Below are 14,644 nucleotides of genomic sequence, written 5' to 3' on the forward strand. Positions count from 1 at the left end.
CAGAGGCTAGGGTATGTGTGGGGGGAAGGAGGCGTGAGTGTATCTATGCTTGGCATTAGAGGGCAGCAGCGGACATCTTCTGCAACTATCTGGAAATAAATGGGAACTTTTACATGAGAGTACCTGAGGATTTCCTAGGCATACATCGCATAGGATTGGAGTACCACGCAAATGGTGCCAATACCGGGTGCATGTTGGAGAGCTTCTAGAAATACCCAGTTATCAGAAAATTTGGGGTCCCACAAAGATCAGTTCTGGGTCCTCTTCTCTCTATACACTATTGCTCTTTTAATCGAATCTTATTCTCCTTTTCTTCTTTGCACTCTGAGATCCAATCTTGGATGTCTTCTCAATTGCTTTACTTCAAACCATCCAAGAGAGAGGTTCTCTTCTTTCCTGCTACCACTATTCCTCCCCCCATCTGTCCTCCCCCTCCCATCACTTCTTCCTATTTGTTATTCTGCTCGTGACCTGGGTGTCGCTGTCGACCCTTCTTTCTCCCTCCATATTTCTAACACTGCCCGCTCCTGCCACTTTGCTCTCATTAAATTAGTTGTGCACGTCCCTACCTTTCTTTTCATGCGACTAAGCTTCTTATCATGTCCCTCATTTTCTCTCGGATGGACTATTGCTCTGCCCTTTTACTCAGTCTCACATCTTGCTCCCCTTGGCTGTGTCTATAATTCATCCATTTGTATTCTCTTTTTTCTGCATCCTCGTTCTTCCATTTCTCCTTCTCTGATCTCCAAGCCTCTTCTTTCTTTTGAATCTGGTCTTCTCTATCATTTTCTCGCTATTGTCTTTAAGTGCATCCATGGTCTTGCCTGCTCTATCTTTCCTCACCGATATCACTCTATTCCCCCAGTTGCGCATTACGATCACAGAACCGGTTTCCTTTCTCTGTCCCCAAACCTCCTTGTGCTGCCTCTTGTTTCCGTTTCTTTGCCCGTCTCGCCCCTAAGCACTCGAGCGCTCTTCCCCTGCACCTCCCCATCCGCTCGTCTCTCACTCTATGGAATTTTCAAACCAGTCTCAGATCTCATCTTCTCTCTCTAATAATTGCTTACCGTTTCTCATTATATGGATGGTACTGCCTATCATTGATTGTACTGCTTTATTTTAAATTGTATAGCGCTTTGGCGAAAGCGCTCTAGAAATTCAATAAATACAATTACCTTCAGCAGGCAGTGACTGTGTACTGACTTTGTCACCATCACTCCCTCCTTTGTCATGCTCAAAGTCGTCATCAGGAACTCTAGGGAAAGATATTTTAAACAGTTTCAATATCAAACAAACACATTCAAGGGCATGACGCTGGACCCATATCTGCCCCAGTTCCCTCTTTTCAACACAACTGGCACCTCACACCATTTCTTTTAGACCTTGAAATGGGGCTTCAACAAGAGGAATACCGCCAAAACCATCCTCCCTTGTAAAGGGGTTCAAGGAGCAGATACTTCCCAGGGAGACGGTAGTGAACTCATTCCACCGCAAGCCACATTCTGTGCTTCAAGTGTTCTCACAGCAGCTTTCAGTGATGTACAGCTTGCAATCAGATGTACAGACAATCTGACGCATAAAGCATGACGGGTAAATGCCACATTCTCTGGCAGGGCCGTCTAAAGTAAAAACAAAATGTTTCAAGAATGCTGAGGGAGCGCGTGGAAATGTAAAATGATTGGTTAGTTTTCCCTTGTGTGATGTATCGCTCTGCCCATTCCAGCTTTTCAACCTGGGCCACAAAAGCAAACCTAAAACCCACCAATCAACATGCTCCAGTGCAACAGAGAAAAACATGCAAACCAAGGGAAAGTCTGCAGGATATTCTCGGTGTAGATTTTCCAGAGATTTCTACTGAAGGACAACATTTGCTGATTGTCATTCAGAAAGAAAGCACTCAACAGTATGCCCTGCAATTATTAAATAAGAATGTTTACGACCAATATAAGTGAAAATGCTCTGAACTGTACCTTAGTCTGTTTCTGGGGCAGGGTAACCTGTCAATCACCTGGCTGAGAGGTCCAATATGGTCTGATTTTGGAGATGTGTCCATGGGATCTGATGGCAGAGAAGACATTTTTAGTAAGCAGGTAAACTTTCAGAATCATGTTCAAAGAATGAGGTTGGATAAGAACGCCTACCCCACAGTATGTTATTTTGCAGAATATGAAATAAACTGGAGCTTGTCAGGTGAGCAACACCCGCTACTAATTAAAGTAATATTTACAAGATGTCTGTGTGGTAAACATGAGGAAATGCTACCGCAGAAATTCAGATCTCTGCTTTGTAATTATTCATCTATATATTTGCCCAGATCTTTCCATCTCAAAGTAGCTAGCAAACCCAACCAGAAACAGCTCCTACTCCAACTTGATTACCTAACTACAGAACCAGTCTTAGCCTAGCTTAAAACAGAAAACATCCAGAAGACCGTAGCAGGCAAACCATTACATAGCCCTGTACTCCAATAGCATAAAACACTCCTACCCAGAAATGGAACAACTGCTCCTGACCTATTGCCTCTGTAAAAGCTTTGAAATCACCCATCATTCCGAAAAAGAAATTATAAAAGTAACAAACGGAAATAAAAACTCTCTTTCATAACACCCCAATAGCAGATGCCGACTAACTTTCAACAGTTGATAAGGAACATCCTCTTCTAATCCACTATTCTAAAAAAGCATTTAGATGTGGCAAAAGTCCCAGTTCCCAGCTGGCAACGATAGCATTCAACATGTGTTCAAATGCTCTGAAAACAGTGTAAACTGGCCGAAGCAACTAAATGCTAAACGCCTTTGAAAAGCATTTCAATCTCTAGAGAAATTGGTAGCCCAATGCCCCAATACATACACTAAACCAGGAACATCTTCGTCTCCCTCAGACTTCAAGTATGGGGAACAATTAAACCAGCAATGAGCCGGCGGGAGGCCACAAATCAGACCAACTATCCCTGAAAATCAGCTCGTACCCAACTGAGTGAATGAGTGGGGTAATTTGTGTAGCATGCACTGTCAATTTAACCTCCTGCGCCGATTAGCACTGCTGGAAGACATGTTAAGTTAAAGCTGATGGCAAACTAGGGATTTAAATGGCCTGAATTATATTTGTTTTAGAAAGAAGCAAACACATATAGATGATTGCAAAACAGCGAGACATGCTGTGGCACTCCATATTGTCGTATCAGATGTCCTAAGAATACAGTCCAAAAAAACATTTTGTAATCTCTCGGTTAAGAAAGAGGATAACTGTGTATTCGCCCCCAGGGTGAGCTACAGATATCGTCACTGGATCAGAATTCCATGGTCTACCGGATCAAAGGCCGCTGCGAGATTAAGTACACCAGGGAGCACTGCCCCTGATGGGCTGATTTAAGCAGCAAATCCCAACCTGACAAATTAAAGGAATGGTTTGGTCAGAAATGTTATTGTCCCTATGGTTAGGCCATGTGTTTTTAATAGTAATGCGATCATCGTACAAACATTTCCTATGCACCTTACCCGAGTTTTCGTCTCTTGAACACAAGCCAAATCAGGCAGCAGGGCGCGGCCATCTTGTGATAATCTTATCCCTTGCCGCATCGCCCTAGGTGACCTGCGTTTGCGGCACTAGATCATAGTGCCCGTCCCTGAGCCTGATATCACTAGACGCGTACCGCCCATTTCAGAACGCCAAACCACGTCTCGTGTCAACATTCTCTGCGCCTCAGCTAATGACGTGTCGCCATGGAAACGGCAGGAAGCCTCTTTCCTAGATAAGTATAAACAGACCGTTTCACAACACACAACAGCAGATTTTCTATTCCATTCCTCACTCTGTATTTCTTTGAGTATTTTGTGACTCTGGTCAGCTACCTTCGTTGCTTGTAGCCCGTGTGAACAGATACCAGTACCACCGCTATAAATTATTTTCGTTTGTTTACCACACAATGGCTACAATAATGCCCTACCTGTACGAGCCCGAGTATTCCGAGGAGGAATTACTGGAAAGAGAAAGCTGCGTAAACGATGGGGATTTGGACAACAGTTGGGCGGACGTTTCAACAGATGAAGAGCCTGGGCCTAGTCGCATGGGCGGCGTTTCCACCTTGTGTACCTGCAATCGGTGCACGCTAATGCCAACCGAGGAGGAGAACTGCTGCTGCCGAGAAAACTCTGGATGCTTGTCCTACATATCGCAAGGCGATCCACAGCCGCAATGCGTTACCGAGCTGCCAGACTTCACGGCAGTCTGCCTCACATGGTCCGTGTTGAGGATTTTGATGGTGCTTATGCACGAACTTCACGCAACAGTTCGGCCTCGTAATCCAAGTAACGAGTGAGTTTAGTCTGGTTGTGATGTCAGTCAGGCCACTACTATTTCATGTTTGTCCCCTATATTCTCATAACTTCAATATATCAATGCCATATCAGTTTAGTCTTGCAATTTTCCATTAAAAGTCGCATAAAAGTCGTTCAATATTGTGCAGTGTCTAGTTAGCATTTGTCCCAGCAATAATGCCATCGGATACAAGATTTGTCATTGACAACTAAGGTTTAATACACTTATCATGGTCATTTAAAAACAGTTTGTATCTTTCTCTCTCACAGGTGGTACCGGCTGGTGGCCTATCGTTCGTACACACGGTGGCTTCATGGGAGGCTTGGATACCGTGTTCGACGAGTAATACCCACCTGTGTCGTTGGTGCCATTAGACAAACTTTCCCCAGCGGCAGTGGTCAGTACAGGGGATTTTCCCTCGCTGAGCTGCAACCAGACCTTTACAATGTTTAATATAAACACAACATATTTTTTTATTAATGGTGGTTTCATTTTTTAAGTGAATCAAGTGTGTCTCCATTCCGCAGTGTTCCGTTGCCTTGTCTGCACGCCTCCCGGCCCATCCATCCCACCCCCACTATCAAAGCCAGTTCGCACCAGTGGATGTACGCTGCAATGGGGTGCTGTCAGGGGAGCAAACGGCCAAGGTGCCAAACAACATGTACACTTCAAAAGGTATCTTACGCCCAGGGGCCATAGTTCACATGGCCTCCTCAGACCCCGTGTCTCCAGGCAGGCTCCCCTTCAAGGAGGCCGCGGCCCTGCAACACAATTAATACCACGACATATACACGTCATTCATTCAGTAAAACACCCCTTTTTGGTATTCTTTATAAACCACTTGATATTTACCATGTGAACATCTTTGAGCACTGCAAGTCAACTCGTGAACATGCTACTCTGTGACCGCTTGGAGTGAACTTGTCAGTGTGCTACGTGTGAACATCTCCCTGTTCTCCTGCCACTAATTACTCTGCTTGCTGAATCTAACTGTTTGTTGTTCAAGGTAAGGGCATGTATCCTAATCATATCTCCTTCATTTGTAAATTGTATATCTATTTCGAAGTAACATACTCAAATGTGTCTCATTGCTATTGATTTGAGCATCTTTTGTCATGTTATCGATATATCAATTTTCATCAAAGTCAATTGGCATGGTATTGCATCCTTCGCGTAGCGTGTCTATAGTGTAAGCATGTTTCCTTTTCGTGTACAATAGAACATTCGAGGGACGAGCAACATGTTCTGATTTTCAACACATCAATGAATTGTTTGTGAAAGTTATCCTATAATACAGCCGCCCACGCTGCACTGATTTTGCTATGGTGCCCAAAAGAAAGCGTGCAATGAACAATGTATGGTCCAATTCCTTCTTTCTCACATTTTTATGCAAAATAAATTTCGATTAATGTTGACCTTTATTTTGCAGAATTTACAACAATGCCTGCATGTTATATTTTCGGTTGCCCTTCCAAGACCCATGACAAATCCGAAGGCATTACAATGCATGTATTCCCCAAGACTGTTGATCGAATAAGAGAATGGGTCAGACATTGCGGATATCCACCGGAAGAGCTTGAAAGTAGAGTCAAACAAGTCTTGGAGGACAAGAGGGGTCATCGATACCGCATCTGCAGCCTGCACTTCAACCCGGATATATATGACACATCCATCTACACAAAGAGGAATCAACTGAGAAGAACTCCAAAATTGCTACCAAACGCTATTCCGACTTTATCCGTTTGCATGCCGCCACAGGTGAGACACGCTTCCGGATGTAACTTTACGCCAAGATTTTCGGTGTAAATGTCACTTATAATACTTCCGATATTTATGTGATTGAATAGCTGGTTAAAAAATGACTATTTTGCTAAACATCAGTCGTCGTTTTTTAGAACCCACATAGAAAATTGATTTATGGGGACCGATAGCCATGCTGTATTATCCATTTACATTCTCGTTTTCAGTCTCCTTACATGACACTTTTTAATGTTGGAATTTCTAAATCGAATAACACTTTCCCTCTACAACTCCATGACTATCCACTCAATATCAAGCAACAAGATTCAACATCCATGTCTTGCCTGGATTCATCAACAACTTCCAGCGCGTATCAGGTAATCTTACCTAGCTATTCTGTTCCAGACTGGTTTTAAGCACGGAATTCTAGATAACGTGATCATATTTTCGCAACGTATCATTGCTTTACGAAATGTTTTTCGTGGTTTGATATGTACCTTTGTTGTCTTCCCAAATTGTGTGTGAAGTTTCCAATATTTTCGTCCTTACTAATGCAAGTACTGAGTTTCAGGGAGATGCTGAAGCGTCCACTACAATAGCAACATCTCTCTTAGTAGATCCGGTGCCAGTGGTATGGGTCTTCACAGTTCAATTGGACAAGATAATCTGATCATATTTACACATCGTGTAATTGTTTTACCCAATGTTTCATTCATACTTTACTACTGATATGTATCTTTGTCGTCTTTCCAAATTGTGTGTCCAGTTTCCAATATTTCCGTCCTTACTAATGCAAGTACTACGTTTCAGGGAGATGCTGAGGCATCCTCTACAATTACATTATCCCTTGTAGTTGTTCCGGAACCAGCCCTTACAGTTGGTCGGGAGCAAGAGGTATGCGTACTGACAGTACCATCTAATGAAAGAAAGCCAGTCTAATTGTATGTGTAATGCAAATGACTTTTTTTGTATGGATACTATTTTTTGTAGGGATGTATACAAGATCCGTATATTGAACCAGAGGCACGTGGATCTGAGTCGGTGCGCCAGCTTGCTGATGTTGATGTTAGAGTAAAGAAGGTTTCAAAGAAAAGAAATAAAAATAAGGTTAGTTGTAAACACTTTATATTGATGGCAATTTTTTTTTTTAATGTAAATTGTACAACACTGTATGTAGGATTTACAATGAACATCCCTTTTCCCCATCTGTCCTGTAGTTGCCCGATGGAGTACGGACTATGCAGGCACAGACAGCGATACAAATGACAGATGCTGCTTGCCAAACTGTTTTCACCATGGAGGAACTATTAATTGAGGCGCAACGTGTTCACACTCAAGATGCCTATGTCCAATGGCCAGAAAATTAATTTAATATGACGGGCGATTCCAGCAAAGTGTTTTTGGACCATTGCTACAATGCGCCAGCTCCGCCAGAGGAAGGTGAAATTGAATTTATAGATGATAGTTTAACATTACTAGATGAGCACTTGACACAATCGACACCAGCCAAAAAAATGCCCCCCAAAAAACAGTCCACATTGATGTTTTCTCCTATCCGTGGTCAAGTAACAGATGTTGAAATGACAGAGACTGAAGCATCAACACTATTGACCGCCGAAACAGACACTATAGTATGTTCAGTTTGGCTGATATGTCCACAACGGTTCCTTCCGAAACAACAGTGTTGCCGGATGACAGTCTAATAAAAGAGGCCAAATACATAGTATTCGACAGCAGCTTGATGGAGCTTAAAAAGATGCTGAACTGTGTGCATTCAGTGCGAGGGGGAAGTATGTGGGAAGCCATTGGTGAGCGTGACTCGTCTAACAAAAGGCAGTAACCTCAAAATACATGCCACCTGTGAAAAGTCACATAAAACATTTTCATGGTCCGCTCAATCGATGCTGGGGAAACTGCCAGCTGGCAATCTGTGTGCATCAGCTTTACTTTTCAGTGGCTCTAGTTTCATGAAGTTATCCAGTTTCTTTCAGTTTGTGGGACTACATTTCATTTCTAAAACACAATACTACAAATACCAACGGGAATATCTATTCCCTGCCATTAGTGAAGCTTGGAAAATTGAACAATTGGCTATTCAAAGTACATTCTACGACAGACGGTTCAGGCTAGCTAGCGATGGACAGTGTGACAGCCCCGGATTTTCTGCTAAGTACTGCAACTACCATTTTCAGGACATGGAAAGCAAGAAAATTGTGAGTCCGGTGGTCGTGCAGGTGCCCCAATGTAAATCATCAGTGGCCATGGAGAAACTTGGTTTTAGAAAATCAAAGGAAGATCTACAATCGAAGGGAATGCAAATCGACCTCATAGCCACGGACAGACACGTTTCCATAGCCAAGACAACGAGAGAGCAGTATCCAAATATTAAACATCAATTTGATGTATGGCATGTTGCCAAATCAATAAATTAAAAAAATCTCGGCTGCAGGGGAAAAAAAAAAAGTTTGGAAAGTATTTCACAATGGTCCCAGTCTTTCAGCAACCATCTTTGGTGGAGCTCCAAAACATGTGATGGGTCTGTGGAAATTCTACTGGAAAAATGGCGCTCTCTAATGCACCACTGTTCCAACGTTCACCACTGGACAGAAAACCAACATTTCCACCAATGTGAACATGGCCCTTTGTCCCCAGAGCAGGCATGGAAGAAGAAGTGGTTGATTCCATCTTCACCTCCACACAAAGCCCTTGAGAAGATTGTGTTTGATAAAACTCTATCAAGAGATCTGAAGGGACTCGCAGAATTCTGTCACACTGGAGATTTGGAGGTGTTCCACAATATGTGCCTAAAGTACAGGCCAAAGAGATTGCATTTCGACAGCCAAGGAATGAAAGCGAGGACTTTACTAGCGGTATAAGCGCATAACGAGAATGTAGGCCGGGAACAATCTAGGACCGCAGGAAACTTAGGGATGCTTCGCTACAATATGGCCTTTACGAAAAGAAGCAAAAAATGGGTTGTCAAACCAGTATATGAGGTAATGGAATTCGATTTTGTGAAAGATCTTATTGTTAAGGTCCTCAAGATGCATACTCATGGAATTGCGCACAAATCTGTTCAAAGCACACATACATTACCACCAAACATTGCCAACGTGCCATGTCCACCCAAAGAAGAGCTTGTTAAATCGTTCAAAACACGGTATGAATGATTACTATTCGTTTTTATTTTTGCAAAAATTGTTTTTATAAACTGTACAAATAAAGTATGCGATTTGTCTTTTGAAATCTATCCTCTTAGTCATTTTATAAAAATTATTTTACAATTATTACGATTGCTTTCACATTTCACAGTTTAGTCGAGCTACTGTGGGACATTCATTTTTCATGTTAATGACCTATGGATAACAGTGTGTTAGAATCTTTGGGTTTTGGCATTTGCCTTGACATAAAGTTCCTGCAAAAAGCTGAATATCTGTTTGTCTTAGAAAAGGTATTATTCCTAGGCCACAAAACATTCTAGGCACGCAAGAAGTACTGACTGCCATGGGGTAGGAGGCCACGAGATAAGCAGAGGTGGGCCTATCACTAGACACATTGACTCAGTTTTTGTGTTACACCGACTATAATTTGGGAATAGGAGGCATTCTCTCATTGGCAAATTTCACCTACAGGTCAGCAGCACCACGAACAACGAGCAGTGACAGCCCCAAATTTCCTGTGCACGTGCTTCAAAATTCATGTTATCAAGGATGCGTTGACACAGGATGTTGCAAAGTAAGAATGCATGTTCATTGTGAGTGAAGGTCGCCAGCTTTGAATTTTTGCTTGGGAGCTGGGGAGGCCCACGCGTCCCGCGCACAGTATAAGGTTCTATTGTTTTTTTACCTTTAGAGGTAGGGACCATTCCGAAAGGGATTGAATTGAAGGGGGGGGTGTAATAAAGTATGATATGATAAGGTTTTCCATTCCGAAACTGCACCTAGTTACATATAAATTCAGTTTATGAAAAATCGTTGACTCGAACGGAGGAGTCTGCATAATGGTCTGCATTGCAAAAAGAGAATGGAAATGCCGAATATAATGTAAGTTTCTCTTTAGACGATTTCATACCAGAACTAGTCTAAATACGAATAGCTGACCGTTATTGCAGGGTCACATTGTACTTGTTCGTTCTGTGTTGCATATTGCAATGAAGTGCTAGTGCAACCTTTGTGTGCTGGGCTATCTGCTGGGCACACGGGCAGGCCAGCACCGAGACGCATGTAGACCACCGCTCGTTTCTCCCTGGTTCTACGTTACTAAATCATTACATAGTTTGTGCACCTCGTATTCTTGCCCCAGTTTACGCATTACGTTTAGAGCTCAACATACTCCATTGCACTATCCTCGGAAGCAAATAGCGAGGTACTATGGTATTCCACGTTGTATTCTCTCAGTTCACATTGTGTCACCACTGCGCTAATAAAAAAAAATGATTAACTGTAATAAAGATTGGCTACTGAGACACATTTCTATTTTTATCTTTTGCAAACATGTACATCGTGCCATTCTGCGATTTTCATCTATTCCAGACCCCGACGATGAGTTCTTAAACTGCCAGCTGCAGCTACATGTCAATCACTGGATCTACTTAACCGACTTTTGGGACGACAGAAGGTCCAATTGGCCCGTATGCAGTCCCAGCGATCAGGAGCAACATAACTTTTACAGTGGTGTAGTGGCACGTTCATGCACCAGCTTTGCAATTCACTGTGCGACCGAAGTGATTCAATTAAACAAAAGGAACACCCTGTGCACCCAAAAGGAACAGCGCGTGACTCACGATAAACATTTGCAGATTTGCGGAACGAGAGTAAAGAAATAAAGTTCTGTTTCGATTGATTATGTCAGACGCAGAATGTTATCGAAACATTTAATGTTAAATAAATGTACTTTACCAATTGTACAGTCTTGTATTTTCATTTTAAAGTACAGTTTCATATTCCTAATAGTGACGCGCTGTGCAGTGAGACGATGTGTGTTGTTTTCCAGGTTCCGAGTCTAGTCGCGTAGGTGACGACTGGGCGCGTTTGGCTACGCTGCCCAGTAACGTCACGGAGAGAGGCGGAGAATATCAATGATTTGGTAATGTCAGGCTCAGGGGCGGGGGCTATGATTAAGTGCCGCAAAAGCAGGTCACCCAGGGCGATGCTGCAAGGGATAAGATTATCACAAGATGGCCACACCCTGCTGCCTGATTTGGCTTGTGTTCAAGAGACGAAAACTCGGGGAAGGTGCATAGGAAACGTTTGTATGATCGATCGCATTACTATTAAAATCACATGGTCCAACCATAGGGACAATAAAATTCCTGACCGAACCATTGCTTTAATTTCCATGACCCGGGCAGAACCCAGATCAATAGTCCCTCAGAGGTTTGAAAGTCAACAGAAAATTCAGAATCCCTACAGTAGCAAATGATTCAAGGATTTTTGCTATTGAAGAGAGATTAGCTATGAGCATATAGTGGGCTGTACTTGCCAGGTCTAGGGTTTTTTTTCTCTTTTTTTTTTAAATCCTATGCAGAATCGGTGCCAGTTTGAGGCAGCCGGTAAACACATTCTCTCTAAAGGATGGCTTTGTAATATCAGTCAAGAGGGTAGCAAATATGCAAGTATGTTCACAAATAAGTGAGGAAGGAATGGAGTCCATTGAAGAGTTTGAAGGTGGTCTCAACTTCGGTGGCGGAGGCGGTATTGCTGATTATGGAAACCTCTTCGTAGGTACAAGTTGGGTTGAGAAGGCCCCTTATTTTGGGGATTTTGTTACAAAAGAAATTCTAGATATCGTGACATAAATCTGAAGATAGTTTCATATTATTAGTGAAAGCCGGAGGAGATGAAAATCCGCCAATACTTTGAATAAAGCTCCGCCCCTTACTGGCATTTTCACTCATTCTGGTGGGGAGAAAAAAGTTCTTTTTGGCAACAGAAATGACTTGATGCTATTGAGGTAATGCACTTTCAAAAAGAAACTGGTCCACCTCTAGATATTTTTTGCACCATTTTGTTTCCAAAACTCTGGTTTTGGACTTAATTTTTTTCACTGCATCCCATAAACAGATTTTTACCGGAGCCGTAGAGTCCAGTGCCAAGTTCATGTGATTCAAATTAATAGTCTATTAATGGCTCATAACATAACATACTTAATAACACTCCTCCCCACCATAAGCTGTAGAGTTCAGTACAAAGACAAATGCGTAAGCACAGCTACTAATGCTAGGAATGTTGCTAATGCATCTACAAATGCCAACAGCGCAAGGGAAACAAACATTACGTATCCAGTCGTTAAAATTACTATGGTGAATGCCGGATCGGTCAAAATACAAACCCTTATAAGCAATGATGAAATCATCTCGTTTATTGCTGAAACATGGTTCACAAACTACATAGTGGATATGGCCTCTATAAACCCGAATATCACAAAATCCTAGTACAAAACAAAGGACACAAAAATCAAAAGGATGGGGTAAGTGAAAAGGTGACCACTGCAAAGGTAAGTATTTTATTTAAGACTGCAGAGCACAGCGCCTGCTGCTAGGATCACAGTAACATGACATTAGAAAGAAGTGTCAACAATTGCAAACCTTTGAAGCACATTCTACTCATAACAGTTCCATGTAAGAATGTAGAAGGGATATGGAACCCAAGAGTAAGCCATAGCTTTCTCTAACAAATATTAGTGCAGATCATTTGAAGCCTGAGGACCTAACAGCCAAACTTAATTTGATATCAAATAATGAAACGAGTTGCCATAACAATGGTTACATTGTCTCGCAGCATATAACGTACTCAAAAAGAATCATGGATGATATTAATAGGTGGCTGGGGACAAGACAACAATGCAGCTATGAGCCAACCCAGGTAAAATCAGGCCCCGTCCAATCCTATACACAGGGGGCAGAGATGCCCTACCGGGGTCGTGAAAATGTAGGCTATCCCCGTTTAAAAGATTGTGTTTGCCTAAAGTAATTCTTCTGTTACAAGTAATTTTTGGTTTATAGTCATAATATCGAAAAAATAATGTCGAATTACAAAAATGTCGAAAAAAAATGTCGAATTCAAAAATGTCGAAAACACATACATATAATAGAAAAAGTCATTAATTCGAAAATAAAATGTCGAAAAAAAATCGAAAAACCAATGTTAAAATAACTATGTAAAATGTCACACATACTAACGTTTTTTATTGGGGGGGTCCCCCCCAAACCACCCATCCCAAACCCCTACCCCAACCCTCCACTCCTCCCCATCCCCCCCAAAACCCCCCCCATGGATATACCTTTAATTTTTTTAAAAAAGTATTTAATAAAACAGTAATTAAATAATTAATTATTAAAAAACCCCATCCCAAACTCCTACCCCAGCCCCCCCCCCTCCCCATCCCCCCCACCCACCATGGATATACCTTTAACCATTTAAAAAAATTATGTTTTATAAACTATAATTAATTATTTAAACATTAATTCGAAAAAAAAAAAATCGAAAAAAATTCGACATTTTTGTAATTCGACATTTTTATTTTCGAATAAATATTTGACATTTTGACTTTGACATTATTGTATTCGACATTATGACTGGACACCGTAATTTTCATTCTCCACTCGAGTGGAGAGAGGAGGAACCTGGGGTGAAAACTGCTCTTCAGGACAAGCTTCACTAAACGTTTCATGCATCCCAGTCATCAGTTCTTGTGGGACTTTAAAACACATTGATGTATCCCTTAATAAACAATGGTAAACTCCACAAATGTGGGACTTTCTGGCAACCGATCCCGCTGACCTCAGAGAATGCTCCCGAACTGGAGCGCAAATTACTCTGCATGGCACGCTTTGCATAAATCAAATTAGAAACTATATAAAAAAGTCATTGGCAGCCGTCAGTATAGACAATCACAAAACAAAGATACTCAGAAATGAAGCTCAAAGAGGGACCTTCTGTGCCTCGCGTGCAGAATGATCTGCTTCCACCGGGGAAACTAGGGCGTATTCCATTTAGGTCCAGTGAAAAAACGTAATACTTGAGAGGAACTCAGTCAAGCAATTGTGGAGGCCCCCACGTCCCCCCACACCCCTCACCTGCGGTCTTGTTTTTATTCATTGGCTCAACAGAGCCTGCCTCTCCGTCATCTTCTCCATCTTCAACAAAGGGCCTTCTGTTCTGAAGGCCAAGTGATCGTTCCTGTAAAAATTACAACAATATATAATTTCTCTGCCATTACAATGCAGAAATAGACACACACACCAACAAAAAACACACAAAAGAAAAAATCAAACAACTTGTTGGGAATCTGTACTGCACTGCACATAATACAGACTTGATCCATTTCAAATTGCTACCAAACCATTACATTAAAAAAAACATGTCCATTTACTTTAAGTAATTTCAAGACTTGCTTCAACCTTCACTTCTGAACATGCCACTTGACGTTGCAGTGTCATTCTATCATTCAATAGATATTATTTTGTATTAGTATTATTTGGGTCTCTGTAGAGCAAGGGCCTAGCTTCAGGAAGCAACAGGGAGCTTTGCAATCATAGATTGGAGGAAGGGAACGGTGCAGGAAGCAGAGATACAAGGGAGCAGGG

The 14,644-nt window shown here is 41.9% G+C and overlaps 1 protein-coding gene across 5 annotated transcripts in view; it reads right to left on the minus strand.

The window, feature by feature from the left end:
- Window positions 1-14,644, minus strand: part of TP53BP1 (tumor protein p53 binding protein 1) — a 429,855-nt gene that overhangs the window by 311,229 nt on the left and 103,982 nt on the right. For all 5 annotated transcript variants that reach the window (XM_069625154.1, XM_069625150.1, XM_069625153.1 and 2 more), the window contains exons 3-5: window positions 14,135-14,237; window positions 1,971-2,058; window positions 1,176-1,255 (exon numbers count right to left, since the gene is read on the minus strand). In XM_069625154.1, coding sequence (XP_069481255.1) covers window positions 1,176-1,255; window positions 1,971-2,058; window positions 14,135-14,237 — 271 coding nt within the window. The remainder of the gene's footprint in view (window positions 1-1,175; window positions 1,256-1,970; window positions 2,059-14,134; window positions 14,238-14,644) is intronic.

This window comes from Ambystoma mexicanum, chromosome 11, assembly GCF_040938575.1.
Source record: "Ambystoma mexicanum isolate Mex_15411 chromosome 11, UKY_AmexF1_1, whole genome shotgun sequence".
Lineage (NCBI taxonomy): Eukaryota > Metazoa > Chordata > Amphibia > Caudata > Ambystomatidae > Ambystoma > Ambystoma mexicanum.